The 18,303-nt window shown below is 33.7% G+C and overlaps 1 protein-coding gene across 1 annotated transcript; it reads right to left on the bottom strand.

Annotated features, from left to right (window-relative positions):
* Positions 1-1,908: 1,908 nt before the first annotated feature.
* Positions 1,909-16,809, bottom strand: LOC149792353 (uncharacterized). Its single transcript, XM_089970932.1, has 9 exons — positions 16,698-16,809; positions 13,509-13,624; positions 12,442-12,534; positions 10,316-10,366; positions 8,835-8,885; positions 7,031-7,234; positions 5,248-5,460; positions 4,069-4,306; positions 1,909-2,319 (listed from the first exon to the last, which is right to left on the bottom strand). Exons 2-9 carry the CDS (start codon positions 13,606-13,608, stop codon positions 2,184-2,186), a joined length of 1,086 nt encoding a protein of 361 aa, XP_089827058.1. The 5' UTR covers positions 13,609-13,624; positions 16,698-16,809; the 3' UTR covers positions 1,909-2,183.
* Positions 16,810-18,303: the final 1,494 nt, after the last annotated feature.

Genomic DNA, 18,303 nt, shown 5'->3' with positions numbered 1-18,303 from the left:
GTTGTGTTTAATGGAGTTGATACACACACGATAAGAAATATTCATCAAACTTGGTGCAGCGGTGACATGGATATAATTAAATTCAGAAACTTCTTTTCACGAGCGCAAGCTACTCCGCATGGATTTATAACAATAAAACAAGATCCTAGAACAAGATATTGTATTGGGCTTGATAAAATATTTGGATAAATTGATAGCAGCAGAGAGGGTGGTGGGACCTCGCGAAGACGTAATTGCGTAAAACGCGTGCATAATAAACTAGAAAAAGTCACCAACGACAATGGAGTAATATTAATTGGAAATTCCATAGAGATTTTCTCAGTAAAGTGTCGATGCTTTTTTCAAATCTGTCGACGCTTTTTTATTTCTTGATCGTTCGTAGGAAGGCTTATTTTCGACATTTGGACGTTTTTCCACCATTGGTCTGTTCACCCTCTCTGCTGCTTAAGCAACACATTTAGTTCGTGAATAAGGAAAACGAAGATGAAAATAGCGAATATATGATATTAACCGAGTTTTGAGAGTCGTATGAAAATATGAAAATATGAAATATATACATTATGCCACATTTCCTACATTATTCGAACAATTCTGTCTTCTTCTACATAACTTCCAGTTCTTTAGATCTGATCCCCAGCCGAGAGAAACCAACAACTTGAAAACAATACTAATAGTTCCCTCACTTGGCGCCTTGCATTGAGGTATAGGTGTTAGGATTGGACAGCATGGTGTCAGGATAGCGTGACCGGGCGGGACTAGATGCTACATGTCTAGGGCATGATGTGCCTATGCTAGACATCACTATAAACTGCCACACTGCAAACATCGTATCGATGAGGCTGAAAAGTTGTGTTGTTCCCTGCGTTCAAATGATCGCTAAACTTCTTTTAAATCGTTGGAGAAAAAGTCAGTTGACATAGTTTGACATTGGCAGCAGTTTTCAGATAAGTATTGTTAATTTATACACCGGAAATGGGGGTAAGGTGGCGCATATTGGGTAAAAATTGATCAATTGAATATTGTACTTTTTAAATTTCTTCACCAACATAATATTTCGTTAAGCAAATTACCTCGTTAGTGACCTTTAACCAACGTTCTATTTTTTAATATTCCGATAAAACACGCATAATCTTAATATCTCTCTTAGAGCTGATTTTAATTTTGTCTGGACGTGCAAATCATGCCAGTAAAATTCATAAAAAAGTTTTCTTTCCGGAAGTCTTGTATGACGAATAAAAATCAAAGTTCCCCTCCGAATTTGTACAAAAATTCTTACAAAACTTCAATATGTATGAATATTGAGGTGAATGATTTTTATCTTTTTATGAGTGTTTAAATATATTGTACACATTGACCATTATATTTATAACAGGAAGCTTCAAATATTTAAAATAAGCACCAATCGTATATGTTAGACACAAATAATGCAGGAATAAATTGTTATTTCCAAAAACCTGTCTTATGTTAAAATATCCTTAGAACAAAATCAAGCTTTGATTAATATTTGAATATTTTGAATAATTACATCCTGAAATTGATTAAGAAAAGCTAAAAGTTCATTCATGGATATTGGTTTTTTTTAAAAAATTTTAACATTTATTTGATTAGAATTGATGTAGAAGAAATGAATTTTATTGCGTATCATATGTTGTGTGCAAGATTAAGCGGTAACTCTAAAGATAGGGTATATCAACATCAATAGGTTCTTTATTCACATTCATAATGTTAACAATGCCCCTAATTACCGCTTGTCTAGGTTCTTGTGCTTTAATCCACCTGCTACATGTATTATAATCAAGGAAATACCATCTGTGATAGAACTAATGATACTAGTTATTTGTCTAAAATAAACAGATTTAAAGAGTTTGTAAAAATATAAGACAAAAATAAAATATAACACCATTTAATCATTGCATACCCAAGAGAAAATATGTACAAAGTGCTCACAAATTTACAAAATAGAAGCAAGCCTGTTTTGTTTGGTTCGTTTTCTTCTCATTAACCTATCACCTCTAATGATTTCATTGTCTAAGTAGAGACAGTTTCGAACTCAATCTTGCTTGTGTGGACGCCAAGACATTATTTCAATAATAAATTAGTAAGTTACTATTTAGATACAGAAACTAATGTAATATAATTAGTACGTTTTACATCCGAACCAAATGCAGTTTAGAAGGTCACACTTAATTTATCCAAGTAATCGAAAATCCGATTCCTTTCGGTGTTGTCTTGTTATCAACCACGAATACAACTCCAGCACATCCTACATTGCAGATGATGGGATTCACGGGTGGCGAACCACTACAAATCTTGAATTCTCTGCAATATAAAACATACATAAATACATTCATATATACGCAAGCACGCACGCACACACTTACACACAAATCTACATACATACATACATACATACACACATACAGACATACATACATGCTATCACCACGATTTCATTTCACGTTTAATATAATATTAAAATAGCAGTTCATACGGGAAAATCACACTATTAAAATCAAGAAATTGCCATTGTTATAATGAAATCTTGTACAAAAGTTCCACGTCATTCGCTCAGTGAAAAGCAGCAAAAAATTAATTTCACCGAACTCACTTTCAAGATAATGGGATGTGACATATTTCATCTGCGATTCAGACATTAATTAAACTGATTAAACAAAAAGTATATATATATATATATATATATATATATATATATATATATATATATATATATCATGTCTTTTGTATGGATACTTTTCATCGTACCTGGTGAATGGGTATGTTACAACTAAATGACATTAATTATAATAGTCAGATGATATCAGTAATCAAATGTATGTTCTTCGGCAGCTTTGGAACTTCGTGAGAGACTCGCATCGAGCGTATTATATCAAAATGGACAACTTTGTGTTGTTATGACCAGGCTCATTGTATAGACTATGAAAAGAGTTTCGAACCAAACACAATACAGTAAGGTAACATAGGTGTCCTGTGTAGTCACCCGTACGTCTGCTTTTACATATTACTGACATGTCAGTCTTGTTCTTGTCGTTTCGAGTTTCGGGCTCTAGGTTTGGTATGTGAGAAAGCCTGCCAGTATGTTTCCGAGTATCAGAGGTTCTTTTTGGGATATATCCAGTGTTTCTTATGCAAAATACACTAGCTGCCATCATATAGCCTATCAGATACTGTAAAATGGTTTTTAACCAATAACAAACATTCAAAAAAGTAATATTATTCGTATTTGGAGATCAGTAAGTAGGTTTGTACCTGCACGCAAAGTAAATATTTGTTAGCATTTATCCATCTGTAGTATGCATTGCCCAAACGACAGCAAAGTCGCACGTTGTGTCTTGCAATTTTATTTGCTTTTACTTTTGTTACTCTACCCGTTTTAATTACACTAATACTCTGTTCTTTGGCGACTTTCAACGCAATACCCTATTCAGGAATAAATGCCAATACAACATTGTTGTTCGTAATAGTTCCTCTGATATTCTTCGCATGCAGGTCGTTGCAACTGCTTGAAGGGAATAGCGTTACAGATTGACGTATGAATCATTGAAATGAAATTCATGCCTACTGCACTCGCAGACATTAAATGTGGAGATGTAATCCAAGGAGGTAAACTGTAAAAGAATTGCTGTCAGTATGGTATGATATGATTGTATACATCTTTATATTATATTTTTACAATCACGCTCGTGATGGAAATGTGAATAAGAATGTGTATCAGTCTAATGTAACTACATGCCGGAAATTACTTTGTTTTGAAAACAAGGGTATATCGCGCTTCAATGTATGGCTATTAAGTGAAATGATTTTTTGTTTACAATATGCTATTAAAACTGAACTACAATTCAGTTGCTTATGTACTAACAACGTAATGACAAATATTCAATTCCTAATAGAAAATGGTTACTGATGACAACGATGATGATAACCGTAACGTACATGACAATGTTCGTTCCTGCGGTTGCTGACTTGATTCAGAAAACATTTGGCGGAATATCATTAGAAGGAAATGAGGCAGAGACGTGCATTGAATAAGAAATACAAGCGGATATTTACCGACTGCTATCCTTGAAGCCACAGAATATTTCCAACCTGTCGCCATTGTTACACTGATTGTTCCCATTTCGAACATCAAACGTATTAATATTAAAAATGATTTGACTTCCTGTAGTTACAATGTTCCATCGGTATTCCGCAGTTGTAGAACTGTACGGAGAGGTCCCATCAAATCCTGGAGAGGTGATGGTGTCTGGTGACGTCTGTGTGTCATCACCAGGTGGTGAATTCGCAGGAGCTGGCCATTAAGTTTAAATATTATAAATAGTATCTCTAGCAAATACGTCAAAATATTCACCAAGTTATTTGCTTAAGGAATATTCGAGCCAAAGTGTTAGGAATTCAAAATATGTTTCAAAACTTAGATGCTACAAACTAGAATAGGTATCAGTACATTCTACTGAAAAAGAAGAAAATACAACAATCATACATACATAAACATCATATAAATTCGCAGATATATGTATTGTTCTTCTCCTGTGTCCATTTATTGAAACAAAGAATGTACACCATGTATACAACATTTACGTTGCTCAAGTTATGAACTTACTTTTTCCACATAAATAGTAACCGTTTACAGACATAGACATTTGGCTTAACACAACGGTGCATAATACATGTTTCTGTTCTACTTTTGTGCCAAGGTGATATATATATATATATATATATATATATATATATATATATATATATATATATATATATAACTAGCTATATAAATATGTATATCTATCCATCCTTTCAACCAGGTGACACTCAAAAGTTTGACATTTGTTGTGTGCGGAATAGGCAAAATATGATCATTCAACCGCTATCACTTTTGTTTCTCACTTGCTCCGTCTATATATTATCTTCACAAGACTGTGATGTATCATACAATCTGTCGGACAGGCATGCATTTAAGCAACAATATATTTTATATAAATTATGTAATATATTGATTTTATATGGCCTTCCATATGCTAAATCAATAAAATAATGTCGCCATCTCTCTCTCTCTCTTTCTTTCTCTCTCTTTCTCATATTCTCTAGCTCTCTGACTGTCTCTGTCTCTATATCTTTCCCTGTCTCTCTCTTTCTGAATATATATATATATATATATATATATATATATATATATATATATATATATATATATATATATATCGATAAATAGATAACTGATTGTCGTCTTATTACCTTCACAAGTCCTGGGTTTGCTTGTAAATGACGGATCATACTGCCCGTTAGACATGCATTTCATTACTGGGCACTGATTTGGATTAAAAGCATTTCTCGGGAAGGTTTCATCCGGATTTTCACATCTGTAAAGCTTTGTATCGTTCACATTTGCTCCTCCTGGTGGCATGACCAGTAATCCGAGTATGCTTGGTGCGGAGCCACATATAGGGGCTACAAATAATAATAATAATAATGATGATAATAATAATAATAATAATAATAATAATAATTATAATAATAATAATAACAATAACAATAATAACATTGCTTTCAAGAGTGAAACAACTGTATCGGTGTCCTAAGTGATTTTTTGTCCGCCTCGGATGCGAGAGGTCGCGAGTTCTAACCCGGTCTTGTCGTACCAAAGATTTTTATAAAATAGTACTTTCAGCTGGCTCCCATGGTGTTCAGCATTAAGAAGTTAGTATTATGACTGGTCGTCCTGGTGTCAAGATAATGGTACTTGGTGGCACATCATGCTATAAGTCTGCAGAATGATGCCCCAGAAGTAGACATCACTATAAACCGCCACACTGCAGACGTAGCGATATGACTTAAAGCTACTTACGATATCCAAATTTACTCTCTCTCACACAGATACACCCACACCTACACATTCAACATGAAACTAATGTCCATGGGTACTTCTTCGTCTGCGTATGTGTTTGAGTTCGTACAAAATGTTTGATATGAGTCAGTGGGATTCATCAGCGTGCATAATCATCAGTTCATGTATGCATATGTGCATGGTGGAATTCATGGAAAATAATAATAATATGTATTATTATTATTATTATTAGTAGTAGTAGTAGTAGTAGTAGGAGTAGGAGTAACAGTAGTAGTAGTAGTAGTAGTAGTAGTATACATTATAATCTGATAAATGTTGAGACGTTTTATTATTATTATTATTATTATTATAATCGCGCTCCGGAAAGTGGGCAAAGTTGTGATTTACATTTATTCGAACGGTTAAATTGTTGTTGGATTTCCCTTCCAGACTTAAAATCAAGACAAATTAACCACAGCGAAACAGTATATTGACATACCAGGGATGGATTGGATCAAATATAAGTGGTGCGATCAACTGTCACAACGTATATTTACCCATGAACTATTACATACAGACGTACACAGATCGTATCAACTACATGGATAGTACACATATCCTATCAACTACATGGATAGTACACAGATCGTATCAACTACATGGATACACAAGAGGCATTACGTACGGGCATAATCAGAAGAGAAAATCAAGAGTACTGGAGTTGTTTCACCAATTGGTATGAGTGAGTTTTGCATGTTATGTTAATAAAACATAACTCTGATATTTTGGCCACTATACTGAACGCATCAAGAATATTTAAACGGTTTTTGCTGTACATGCAATAGATAAAAGAAGAGCATATATGAAATGTATCGGGCATATTGTAAAGTGCGACACACAACATTCAACTTATATCCAATAGAAGAAAGGTAAATCAGGTGTACTGGGTAATATTCAGATTACGTCATAAACAGTTTGATGATCAGCGTTCTAAAAGCAACATATTAAAAAATACATAACTTTGATGTACTGGGCATTATTCTTATTGCATCGTGAACAAGTGTGTGGACAGTGTTCCACATGCAACAGATTTAATAAAACTACATAACTGAGATGTATTTGGGCACTCTTCCGATTGCGATATGGACATTTGCGTGATAAGTGGTCTACATGCAAGAAATTACAATACGTTACCTTTAGTGGTTGCATATGTTGTCGACGGCGTTGTAATTGTAGCTGAACTCGTCGTTGGAGTGGTGCTAGTTGAATATGTTGTCGACGGCTTTGTAATTGTAGTTAAACTCGTCGTTGTGGTCGATGGATTGGTGCTTGTAGATGAAGTCGTAGTCGGTGTAGAGGTGATGGTAGTTGCAATGGTGGTCGACAGTGTGGTCCCTGCTGTCAAGTTATTATAAATATGAACTCACTGATCGAAGTTAAAACAATATTTATTGATCTGACATGACCTATTACATGTCAAAATGTTGATATATACTGATAACGATAACAACGGTTAATTCTAATGATAATTATAATAAATATTGTAGCCATAAATGATCATCATCATCATCGCAGAAAAAGCAACTTTGATAGACAAGTACATATGCTATTTTCTGAACATGAATTGAGTTTATATTCCTTATCTTTTTAATGTTTCGATGCCGCTGTTCGCAGTTATTATTGTTATTATTATTATTATTATTATTATTAAGTTCTTACTAGTAGTATTAGGAGCTGAGGCAGTGTACCAATGATATAGGCAACTATGATTTCGTCGGCTAGAATGTTATTCAATTACCCTTCAGATATAATGTCATGAATATATTTTATATAGCACAAGAACCAGTCAATTTAACAGACCTTGGGTCGATTGCTTCAAGTGTATTTGGTTACGTCACATTAGTTTTGAAAACGTTATTCATCTGGCTAGATTTTCATTTGAATTTGAATCGATTAATAACATCGATAATGTAGTTTATATAGCCATTAAACCAATCTATAAACATATGTTGGAGAACTTGCTTCAAGTGTAATTAGTTAAATTAAAATTGATTTTGTAGAGTTTCATTGCGTTCATGATTTCATTTAGTCTTGTCAGGCATAGTTATTATTTAAATCGCATTACCATTGAGAACAATTAAAGTTAGGAGCTTTTCTTGTCTACATGTATTGTCTAGAAGAGGCATTACGTACAAAGATAAATTATATATTACAAGCATAGTGAAGAAGAAGTAAATAATCAATAATCTTTACGTATGTGTTAAATGAAGAAGTATAACGTAAATGCATAATCAAGAGTCATTACGTATTGGCATAATCAAGAGTCATTAAATATTGGCATAATCAGAAGAATTAAGGACAAACATAATCAATGGGAATTACGTATTTACTTAATCAAGAGGAATTAACTATTTGCTTAATCAAAAAGTATAACCTACATGCATAATCTAGAGACATTACTTATAAGTATAATCAAGAGTCGATACTTATTGGGATAATAAAGAGTCATTAAGTATTGGCATAATCAAGAGTCATTTCATATGGGTATAATCAAGAGTCATTAGGTATTAGCATAATCAAGAATCATTTAATATGGGTATAATCAAGAGTCATTAGGTATTGGCATAATAAAGAGGACTTATGATCAGGCATAGACAGGAGGTATTACTTAACGGAATATTACGTAGACTCAAATACAAAAAGTATAACAAAAATTATTACGTATAATCATATACAGCAGGCTAGCACAATATATATATATATATATATATATATATATATATATATATATATATATATATATATATATATACACACAGGCATGGACAATGGTAGTTCATGCTGGGAAAATCAAGAGTAAGTTTGTACTATAATACTCAAGATGCATTATTTACAAACATAATCCAAAGACACTATGGACAGGCCTAATTACGTGGCATTAAATGAAGTCATAATAAAATGGAAGTTTGTAGATGCGTTATAAAGAGGAATTACTCACCGGCAAAATTAAGTGGTCCACCCACAGCTTGTATCTTGCTTCCAGTTCTCGCTTAGCCATATAATAATAATAATAATAATAATAATAATAATAATAATAATTATTATTATTATTATTATTATTATTATACCAATAATATTAATCGCGATGCGGAGTGTGGGCAAAGTTGTGATTCACATTTATTCGAATGGTCAAATTGTTGGATTTCCCTTTCAAACATACAATCAAGACAGATTAGCCACAGCGAAACAGCATATTGACAGACCTGGGATCGATTGGGTCATATATAAGTGGTTCAATAAGATGCCACAATGTATATTTATCCAAGAGCTATTACAAACAGGCATACACGGATCTTATCAATTACATTGACAAACAAGAGGCATTACGTACGGGCATAATCAGAAAATACAATCAAGAGTACAGGAGGTCTTTTACCACTTGGTGTGAGTGAGTTTTGCCTGTTTTGCTAGTAAAACATAATTCTGATATTTTGGGCACTATTCTGGAGGCATCAAGATTATTTAAACGGACTTTGCTTTACATGCAATAGACAAAAGAAGAGCATGTATGAGAAGTGTCGGGCATACTGTAAAGTGGGACACTCAATATTCTACTTATGGCAAATAGAAGAAACGTAAGTTGGGTGTATTGGGTACTATTCCGACTGCGTCATAAACAGTTGGGTGGTCCGTATTCTAAAAGCAACATATTAAAAAATACATAACTTAGATGTATTGTGCATTATTTTGATTGCATCGTGAACAAGGATGTGGACTGTGTTCCACATGCAACATATTTAATAAAACTACTGAGATGTATAACCTATAGGCAAAATCAAGAGTCATTGCGTATCAGCATAATCAAGTCATTTCGTATTGGCATAATCAAGAGTCATTACTTATTGGCATCATCAAGAGTCATTACTTATTGGCATAATCAAGAGTTATTATTTATTGGCATAATCAAGAGTCATTACTTATCGGCCTAATCAAGAGTCATTACTTAATGGCATCATCAAGAGTCATTACTTGTTGGCATAATCAAGAGTCATTACTTATTGGCATAATCAAGAGTCATTACTTATTGGCATGATAAAGAAACATTAAGTATTGGCATGATCAAGAGGAGTTATGATCAGGCATAGACAGAATGCATTACTCAACGAAATATTACGTAGACTCAAATACAAGAAACATAACAAAAAATATTACGTATAATCATATAGAACAGGCTAGCTGAATATATATATATATATATATATATATATATATATATATATATATATATATTACACACAGGCATGGACAATGGTCATTTCGTGCTGGGAAAATCATGAGTAAGTTTGTACTATAATACTCAAGATGCATTATTTACAAACATAATCCAAAGACACCATGGACAGGCCTAATTACGTGGCATTAAATGAAGTCATAATAAAATGGAAGTTTGTAGATGCGTTATAAAGAGGAATTACTCACCGGCAAAATTAAGTGGTCCACCCACAGCTTGTATCATGCTTCCAGTTCTCGCTTAGCCAGATAATAATAATAATAATAATAATAATAATAATAATGATAATTATTATTATTATTATTATTATTATTATTATACCAATAATGTTAATCGCGCTCCGGAATGTGGGCAAAGTTGTGATTCACATTTATTCGAATGGTTAAATTGTTGGATTTCCCTTTCAAACATACAAACAAGACAGATTATCCACAGCGAAACAGCATATTGACAGACCTGGGATCGATTGGGTCAAATATAAGTGGTTCAATCAACTGCCACAGTGTATATTTACCCAAGAGCTATTACATACAGGCATACACAGATCGTATCAATTACATTAACAAACAAGATGCATTACGTACGGGCATAATCAGAAAAGACGTTGAAGAGTACAGGATGTCTTATACCACTTGGTGTGAATGAGTTTTGCCTGTTTTGTTAGAAAACATACATCTGATATTTTGGGCGCTATTCTGGTGGCATCAAGATTATTTAAATGGACTTTGCTTTACATGCAATAGACAAAAGAAGAGCATATATGAAAAGTGTCGGGCATACTGTAAAGTGGGACACTCAATATTCAACTTATGGCAAATAGAAGAAACGTAAGTCGGGTGTATTGGGTACTATTCCGACTGCGTCATAAACAGTTGGGTGGTCCGTGTTCTAAAAGCAACATATTAAAAAATACATAACTTAGATGTATTGTGCATTATTTTGATTGCATCGTGAACAAGGATGTGGACTGTGTTCCACATGCAACATATTTAATAAAACTACATAACTGAGATGTATAACCTATAGGCAAAATCAAGAGTCATTACGTATTGGCATAATCAAGAGTCATTACGTATTGGCATAATCAAGAGTCATTACGTATTGGCATAATCAAGAGTCATTACGTATTGGCATCATCAAGAGTCATTACGTATTGGCATAATCAAGAGTCATTACGTATTGGCATAATCAAGAGTCATTACCTATTGGCATAATCAAGAGTCATTACTTATTGGCATCATCAAGAGTCATTACTTATTGGCATAATAAAGAAACATTAAGTATTGGCATAATCAAGATGAGTTATGATCAGGCATACGCAGAATGCTTTACTCAACGAAATATTACGTAGACTCAAATACAAGAAATATAACTAAAAATTATTACGTATAACCATAACCAAGATGCTAGCTCAATATATATATATATATATAGAGAGAGAGAGAGAGAGTGAGAGAGAGAGAGAGAGATCACGCACAAGCATGGACAATGGTCATTTCGCGCTTGGACAATCAAGAGCTTGTTTGTACTATCATACTCAAGATGCATTATTTACAAATATAATTGAAAGAAACTATGGACAGGCCTAAACATGTGGTATTAAATGCAGTCATAATACAATGGAAGTTTGTAGATGCGTTATAAAGAGGGATTACTCACCGGCATAATCAATTATTACACCCACTGGCAAAATTAAGAGGAAGTACGTAACTGCATAATCAAAAGTCATTTCCTATAGGCGTACTCTTGATATATTAAGTATATGCATAATCAAGGAACCTTACGTACAAGCATACGCCAGAAATAATAAGTGGCATAATTTAGATGTGTTATGCACAAGCCTGATCAAGAGAACCATACTACTGCACATTCCAAAACACTTTAGCAACAGGAGACAAATGTTCTTAATCCATAATTAATTTCACATGTTTGTATTTCTGATATTACTACTGCAGACGTCAAGTTTTATTAATACACATATATTGTTAGGATCCAAGTGAAAGGTGAGGGGAAGAAGTGCCCGTTTCCATATTGCTATAGTTTTATGTGGATCATGGAAGTTACGTCAAAAGCATCACGCGAAGGTTGTATACAGGCTAGACCAGTAATGCCTTTCCCAACTGTACACTATTATAGAGTTGAACGCCTCAACCATACAATACGGAAATATATATATATATATATATATATATATATATATATATATATATATATATATATATATATATATATATATATATTATTTTTGATATTGCTAGTAGTAGTAGAGGTAGTAGTAGTAGTAGTAGTAGTAGTAAATGACGCATGTACTTACCCGGCACTTTATTGCCATTGTAATCAACACTGCTCAAAGGTTTTGCTAATGCACTTAGTAGCAAGACAATTCCGAACATTCCTCCTATTAAAACTGTTTATATATATGATTAATAAACAAAAATGAAAAATACGTCTTATTTACACAAAATATTCCTCACGCTCACTTTCTCTATACATGCATACACACACACAAACACAGACACACACACACACACACACATATATATATATCTATATATATATATATATATATATATATATATATATATATATATATATATATATATATATAATACATACATAATATAATAACATACATACATACATGAGCCAAATAGTACATACATAGATACATACATACATACACACACACAGACACATTGCAGATAATAGGATACACTCGTGGTTAACCACAACAAATCTTGAATTCTCTGGAGTATAAAACATACATACATACATACATACATACATACATACATATATACAGACATATATACATACATACATATGTACACATGTGGATATGATTGTTGGACAGATGAACAATTAGTCATATAGAATGAAAATAAATAAATGTGAAGTTATCATAACAATGTTATTGGTTAACATCACGTTAGATCCATTTGTACCATTCCAAAGGCATATGCAGTTTGTTTCGCTAGTTTTTCCTTGAAATCATTGCATCTTTGCCCCTAACACGTAAGTTGGCAATGGAATAACGTTTCAGGTAAGGCATGAACAGGTGGGTTTATTTAAACTTGTTGAATCCCATTTAGTACATTTGCTAACCGAATCTTTCGCTATTTAGAGGATTCAGAATCAGAATATTTGTTAGCCACATGTTCATCAAAAGATACTTCATTGAACTTGGATGAGATCCGTCATTATTAGTTTCTCTTAGCCTATCAAAACGTAATTTTGTCCATACTAATATTGCCTTTCCAAGTTATAATTTGAACAGCGCATTTTAGAAATGCATTTCTTGCGTATGGCAAATTATCCGATAAATATATCGTTCGCGGAAAATGTAGGCATTGAGTGAAATATCATCAGCTATAATATTACTTGCAAATCCATTTATTGGCTGTCGTGGTGGCAATGCGGACAATAAAATCGGTGCTGATGCTCGCGGCACAAAACCCCGACTTGGACCTAGACGATACATGTCACTCCGTTATTGCCTGCTCAGAACAGAAAAGATCAATGACAACAAAATTTAATTGTGCATGCTATATAGTACGCCATTATTCTTATTACTTCACAAATTTTTAGAATACTCTAAGCGTTTATCAAATGGACTAATGAACTATGATTTTCATATGAATAATTTTAAAATATGGAAATAGCTGAACATAAGTCAGGCAAGATGTAAAATAATTGCCTGTGTCATTATTTTAACTTTTTGTTGGGGCCAAGACGGACTTTTGCAATGATCATTTTCATGATTTTGATAGATTGGTATTTCCAACGCATTTAGTAAACCATCTCTCTCTTCTTGGAACAGCTCTAGGTGAGGGAGGTCGCGAATTCGAACCTCGGCAGTGTCATACCAAAGCCTTATAAAAATGATACTAGTAGCTACCTTGCTAGACGCTCAGCGTTGCAAGTTTAATGTTAGGACTGGTCGTCCTGGTGTGAGGAAAGTGGCACGGTGGGGGGGGGGGGGAGGTTGGGTTGTTGGGACATCATGCTACATGTCTGCGGCATGATTCCCCGGTGCTAGATATCACTATTAACTGCCACACTGCAGACACCGTAGCGATATGACTGAACATTTAATAAAGTTTTGTTAAACAACCAATTCAACCGCCACACACACGTACACAAAATTTGTCTCTATTCTATGACCCACTATTAGCATGGGTCTTGTTGCTGTATCTACATGGTTTTCTTTCTGTGAGAAACAATCTGTGTGTTTTCTTATGTCTAGCGGTTGCCATGGTAGGATACATGAGTATATTTATTTACTTCTCCTACATCTCTCATGTTTTAACTTGTTCGGGTATTCGTTTATCTCTCGTGGAGTTCAAAATAGTCAACCCCACTTGATGCTTTAAAGACTATCATCTCTCCCTATTTATACATTTATTGTTTAATCATACTCCCACATAAAATAAAACAGAGATTCAGGAAAACTTGCCTCGTGTAAAATAAGCATTATTGTCATAAACTATTATACTTTATATTGGTTGATATACATTTGTCTGGTTGTCTTTTCACTTTTAACAATGATTGAGTCTTAGCTTTTGGAGTCTCCATGCAGAGTTATCAACATTGATTTTGTTTGGTGGAACTTTTAAATTGTAAGCGGCATGTCCATCGTGCTGCTTATTGATTGAAAAGTGGCATTCAAACTCTTGGATGTCAGTTTTTAAAACCAACCGGATTAAACCTGAGAAGAAAGAATTAATTTACATTCATTTGGAAGACAGGAAGACTTATGTATTTGGGATATTGGGGGTCTCAATATTTTCCTTCATTTTATATTTTTGAACGATTATTTAGCGAAAAAGGTACCAATTAATAACGATTACATAGCGTACATCGGAGACGGAAAGGGTGAAGTATGTTTGGAATGATATGAATCATTATAGGCATCATAAGCAGCAGTTTTAATCAATTATTATAACATGACTTTATCACAGCTGAAACCGTGATGGTCAAGCCATTACAAGATAAAAGCGCAAATACTTCACAGATGGCTTAAATGTTCTTTAATGTTACCTCTCATTATTTAGAGTTTGGTATGTTTTTCGTTTTGCTGTCCTTAGTGGCACTTTTAGTCATTAATGGCTATATAGTAGAGAATACACAGAAGCTAAGTGTTTTCTCAAGGACAGACTAAGGCGCAAACAGGCTGACGAAAGCAAGTATCAAGTCCGAGACACTTCCATTACATGTTTGACACTGTAGCAACCGATCTATAACGGTTGCACCTATAATGTTCGATTCTTTCCAAATACAGATACCATAACCTCCGAGCCAATTTGAGACAGCCACAATTACATTGTTTGAGTTGTATCGGGAAGAACAAGGATATTTTACTGCTGATGATGACGTCAATATGTGAATGTGTCTGTAACACAATATTCAGCAAATAACATATTTAGGAATCTTTCTTCTCTTTACAATGCGAGTCGAACAAGTTCGATTCTCTGAAAGAGGTTTGTTAGCAATCATATTATTATTTGTGAAACTTGTGATTGTTTGTGCACAATTATCTGGCCAGATATGAAAAGAATATAGCTTTATATGATGAAAGGTAGCACTCGACTAGATTCCGACCAGAAATTAAATATACGCTGTTGAAATTTGTAATGTTAGTCATGGAACCATTAAATGTCAAAAAATGAAGCGATCATTCAGTTTCAATAACCTCATGTCTTGCTTAAATTCCACCAGCGACGACACGACATCAAGTCCTTGTTATGTTATGAGCATGTGTATACAACAGTGGTTTGTTGAGAGACTTATCATATCACTATGTTTCCCTTTTTGCCGGCCATCCGAAAAATATGTTCTCATGGAATCAAGAGAAAGGAGGTAAGAACATATTAAGTGTCCAATTGTAGCTACATATCTGAATTTGCCTTTTTGGTACAATACATATATATATATATATATATATATATATATATATATATATATATATATATATATATATATATATATATATATATATGACAGGATTGGAGAGGGGCAAACCCGGGCAAAATGACAGATGAATGAATTGTTTTTACAAGCTAACAAAATTTGTTGACACTTAAGGTATTAGTGACAAGTGCCTTTACGCAGATGTGAGATAACCAACTAAGATGTTATTTTAATATTATTTGAAACATCAAGTGCCCGACCCGCAAAAACAGGAACATTGTTTTCCACTTTGGAACATAAGGACATATTAAGGAATGCAGAAAAAGCATACATTTTAAGTAATATTTGCAACAACATTGCGAAAAAGCCTTTATCAATAATGAGGAACAATGGAGAGTAAATGAGATATATTCAGCTTACGGGGAATTATCCTTGTCGATCCATTCTACCAAAATTATGTATGTTATCAAATTTATTTTAAATGTATTAAAAACGCCAGCATCATTCTTAAAGCTGTTACGTATTTTATAAAGTATTGTAATTGATTCAATTACAGTTGGTCTTCCTTTCACTATTGTTACTGTGTAGGCCGTAAGAAAAAAAGTATCACAACATCTGGATTTTAGTTTGGTGTAGAATGTAATAAAATGCATTACTTACAATGTGCAGCCTATTGAGTTGTAGCAAGATATATCTTAACTTGCAGTTGAAATCATCTACTTAGATACAGCTTTAATAACGTACGTCAGATCGTTCCTTCAACAGATCTCCCTCCAATGTGGACACGCTCTGAATAAGCCGTTAAAACAAAGTTGTAATGGGTCTAGACCTATATAAAGGCTGTATGGAAATTTGCGCATGCGTGGCTAATGCTAATTCTTAAGCAAAATGCAAATGATTAGATAAAAAGTATGCTCATATTTAGCCTGATTCTTAAAAGATGAGAAAACATTTAAGAAAGGAAGTCTAGCTTTAATTTCTCATTATGTTTTGTAAGAGGCAAGTGATTCAGTATCTGAGGAACGAACATCAGACAGGTACCAAAGTACTTCAGACGGGTTAGAATGTGCTATATCGTGATCCTACATACAGATTTCATCATATATAATGAAGCTGTAAATTGGCAATTAAGACAATTGTGACCTGAATCGACGACACTAGTTTTAACTAAGATTATATCAGAGCAATGCGATAGATAAACATTCCTTATCACGATGACCTGATAGTGTGCTTTATTTCATGACCTTTAAAATCATTTGTATGATAATAATATCATTAATATTTTCATAGCAATACAAAAGATACAAAGATGTAAATATAATTATTAAAATGTTGTACATTTCTCTTTTTAGAAGAACGGAGACTTGAGTCGTCATAAATTTTGAATCGATTAAAACCGATGGAATCAATATAAATGAGAATACGCTGATATAGTCTTAGCATTTGTAGCAGCATTACCACTTATGGGATTCAGTGTATTCTACAAGTGTGAAAAAAAAAAAAACTAAATATCTAAACAAACTAGTAAAATATCTCCACAGCATCAAGTCTCTGGAGATAAGACTATTTCTTGGGTCCAAATTTAGGCACATTCTTTTCCTACCGGATAAGTGTCGTATGACGGGACTATCATTGATGTTATTGTTATGTGCTGGTAATAGGCCCATGTAAGCCCGTGTACACAAGTGTTGGAAATGTGATGCAGGCATTTTGTGAGAGATTCTTCGATGAATGCCAGCTACATTGGTCTTCAAATGTTCACAGCTATCTAGATGTGTGCCCAGTTTAAGAGATCATTAAACTTGGTGTGAAATCCAGGATGGGAGAAATTAAGGCGTATTTGTAATCTTGCAACTCCATTATGACAAAAGCCTAGCTTGGCGTACGGGATAAAGGCAGAAATGAGGTGTGTGAAACTGACGGAGACTTGTAATTGTATTATTCTTCCAAACTGGTCATTATTTAGTCTTAGAAGCCTCTCTTTTGTAAATTACTGTTTGCTCTCACCTTTACAGTAACTGCCATAACGAGCAACATCCTTGAAATAACTGAATCGAAGTCAAATGTATTCTAGAAGAGCTGGCAAGATTCTTCCAAAACTCTGTGTGTGTGTGTGCTTATGTGTGTGTAATTTGGATTTTTGACGTAGGTTAAACAATGTTTCAGTCATATCGCTACGATGTCTACAGTGTGAGAGTTTATATTATTGTCTATCACTGCGGCATCATGCCACAGACATGTAGCGTGATGTCCCACCCAGTCACAT

The sequence above is a fragment of the Sinohyriopsis cumingii genome, chromosome 9, assembly GCF_028554795.1.
Source record: "Sinohyriopsis cumingii isolate HCF-2022 chromosome 9, ASM2855479v2, whole genome shotgun sequence".
NCBI lineage: Eukaryota > Metazoa > Mollusca > Bivalvia > Unionida > Unionidae > Sinohyriopsis > Sinohyriopsis cumingii.
The sequence above is the reverse complement of the archived record's forward strand: the minus strand, read 5'-3'. Positions and strand labels throughout refer to the sequence as shown.

Coding starts and splice junctions, on each gene's coding strand:
- LOC149792353 (XM_089970932.1), bottom strand. CDS start 13,608: ATGTATCGTCTAGGTCCAAGTCGGGGTTTTGTGCCGCGAGCATCAGCA. Junction 5,461..7,030: donor AACATATGCAACCACTAAAG/GTAACGTATTGT, acceptor TATTATTTGTAG/CCCCTATATGTGGCTCCGCA. Junction 2,320..4,068: donor GGCTTCAAGGATAGCAGTCG/GTAAATATCCGC, acceptor TTTATATTGCAG/AGAATTCAAGATTTGTAGTG.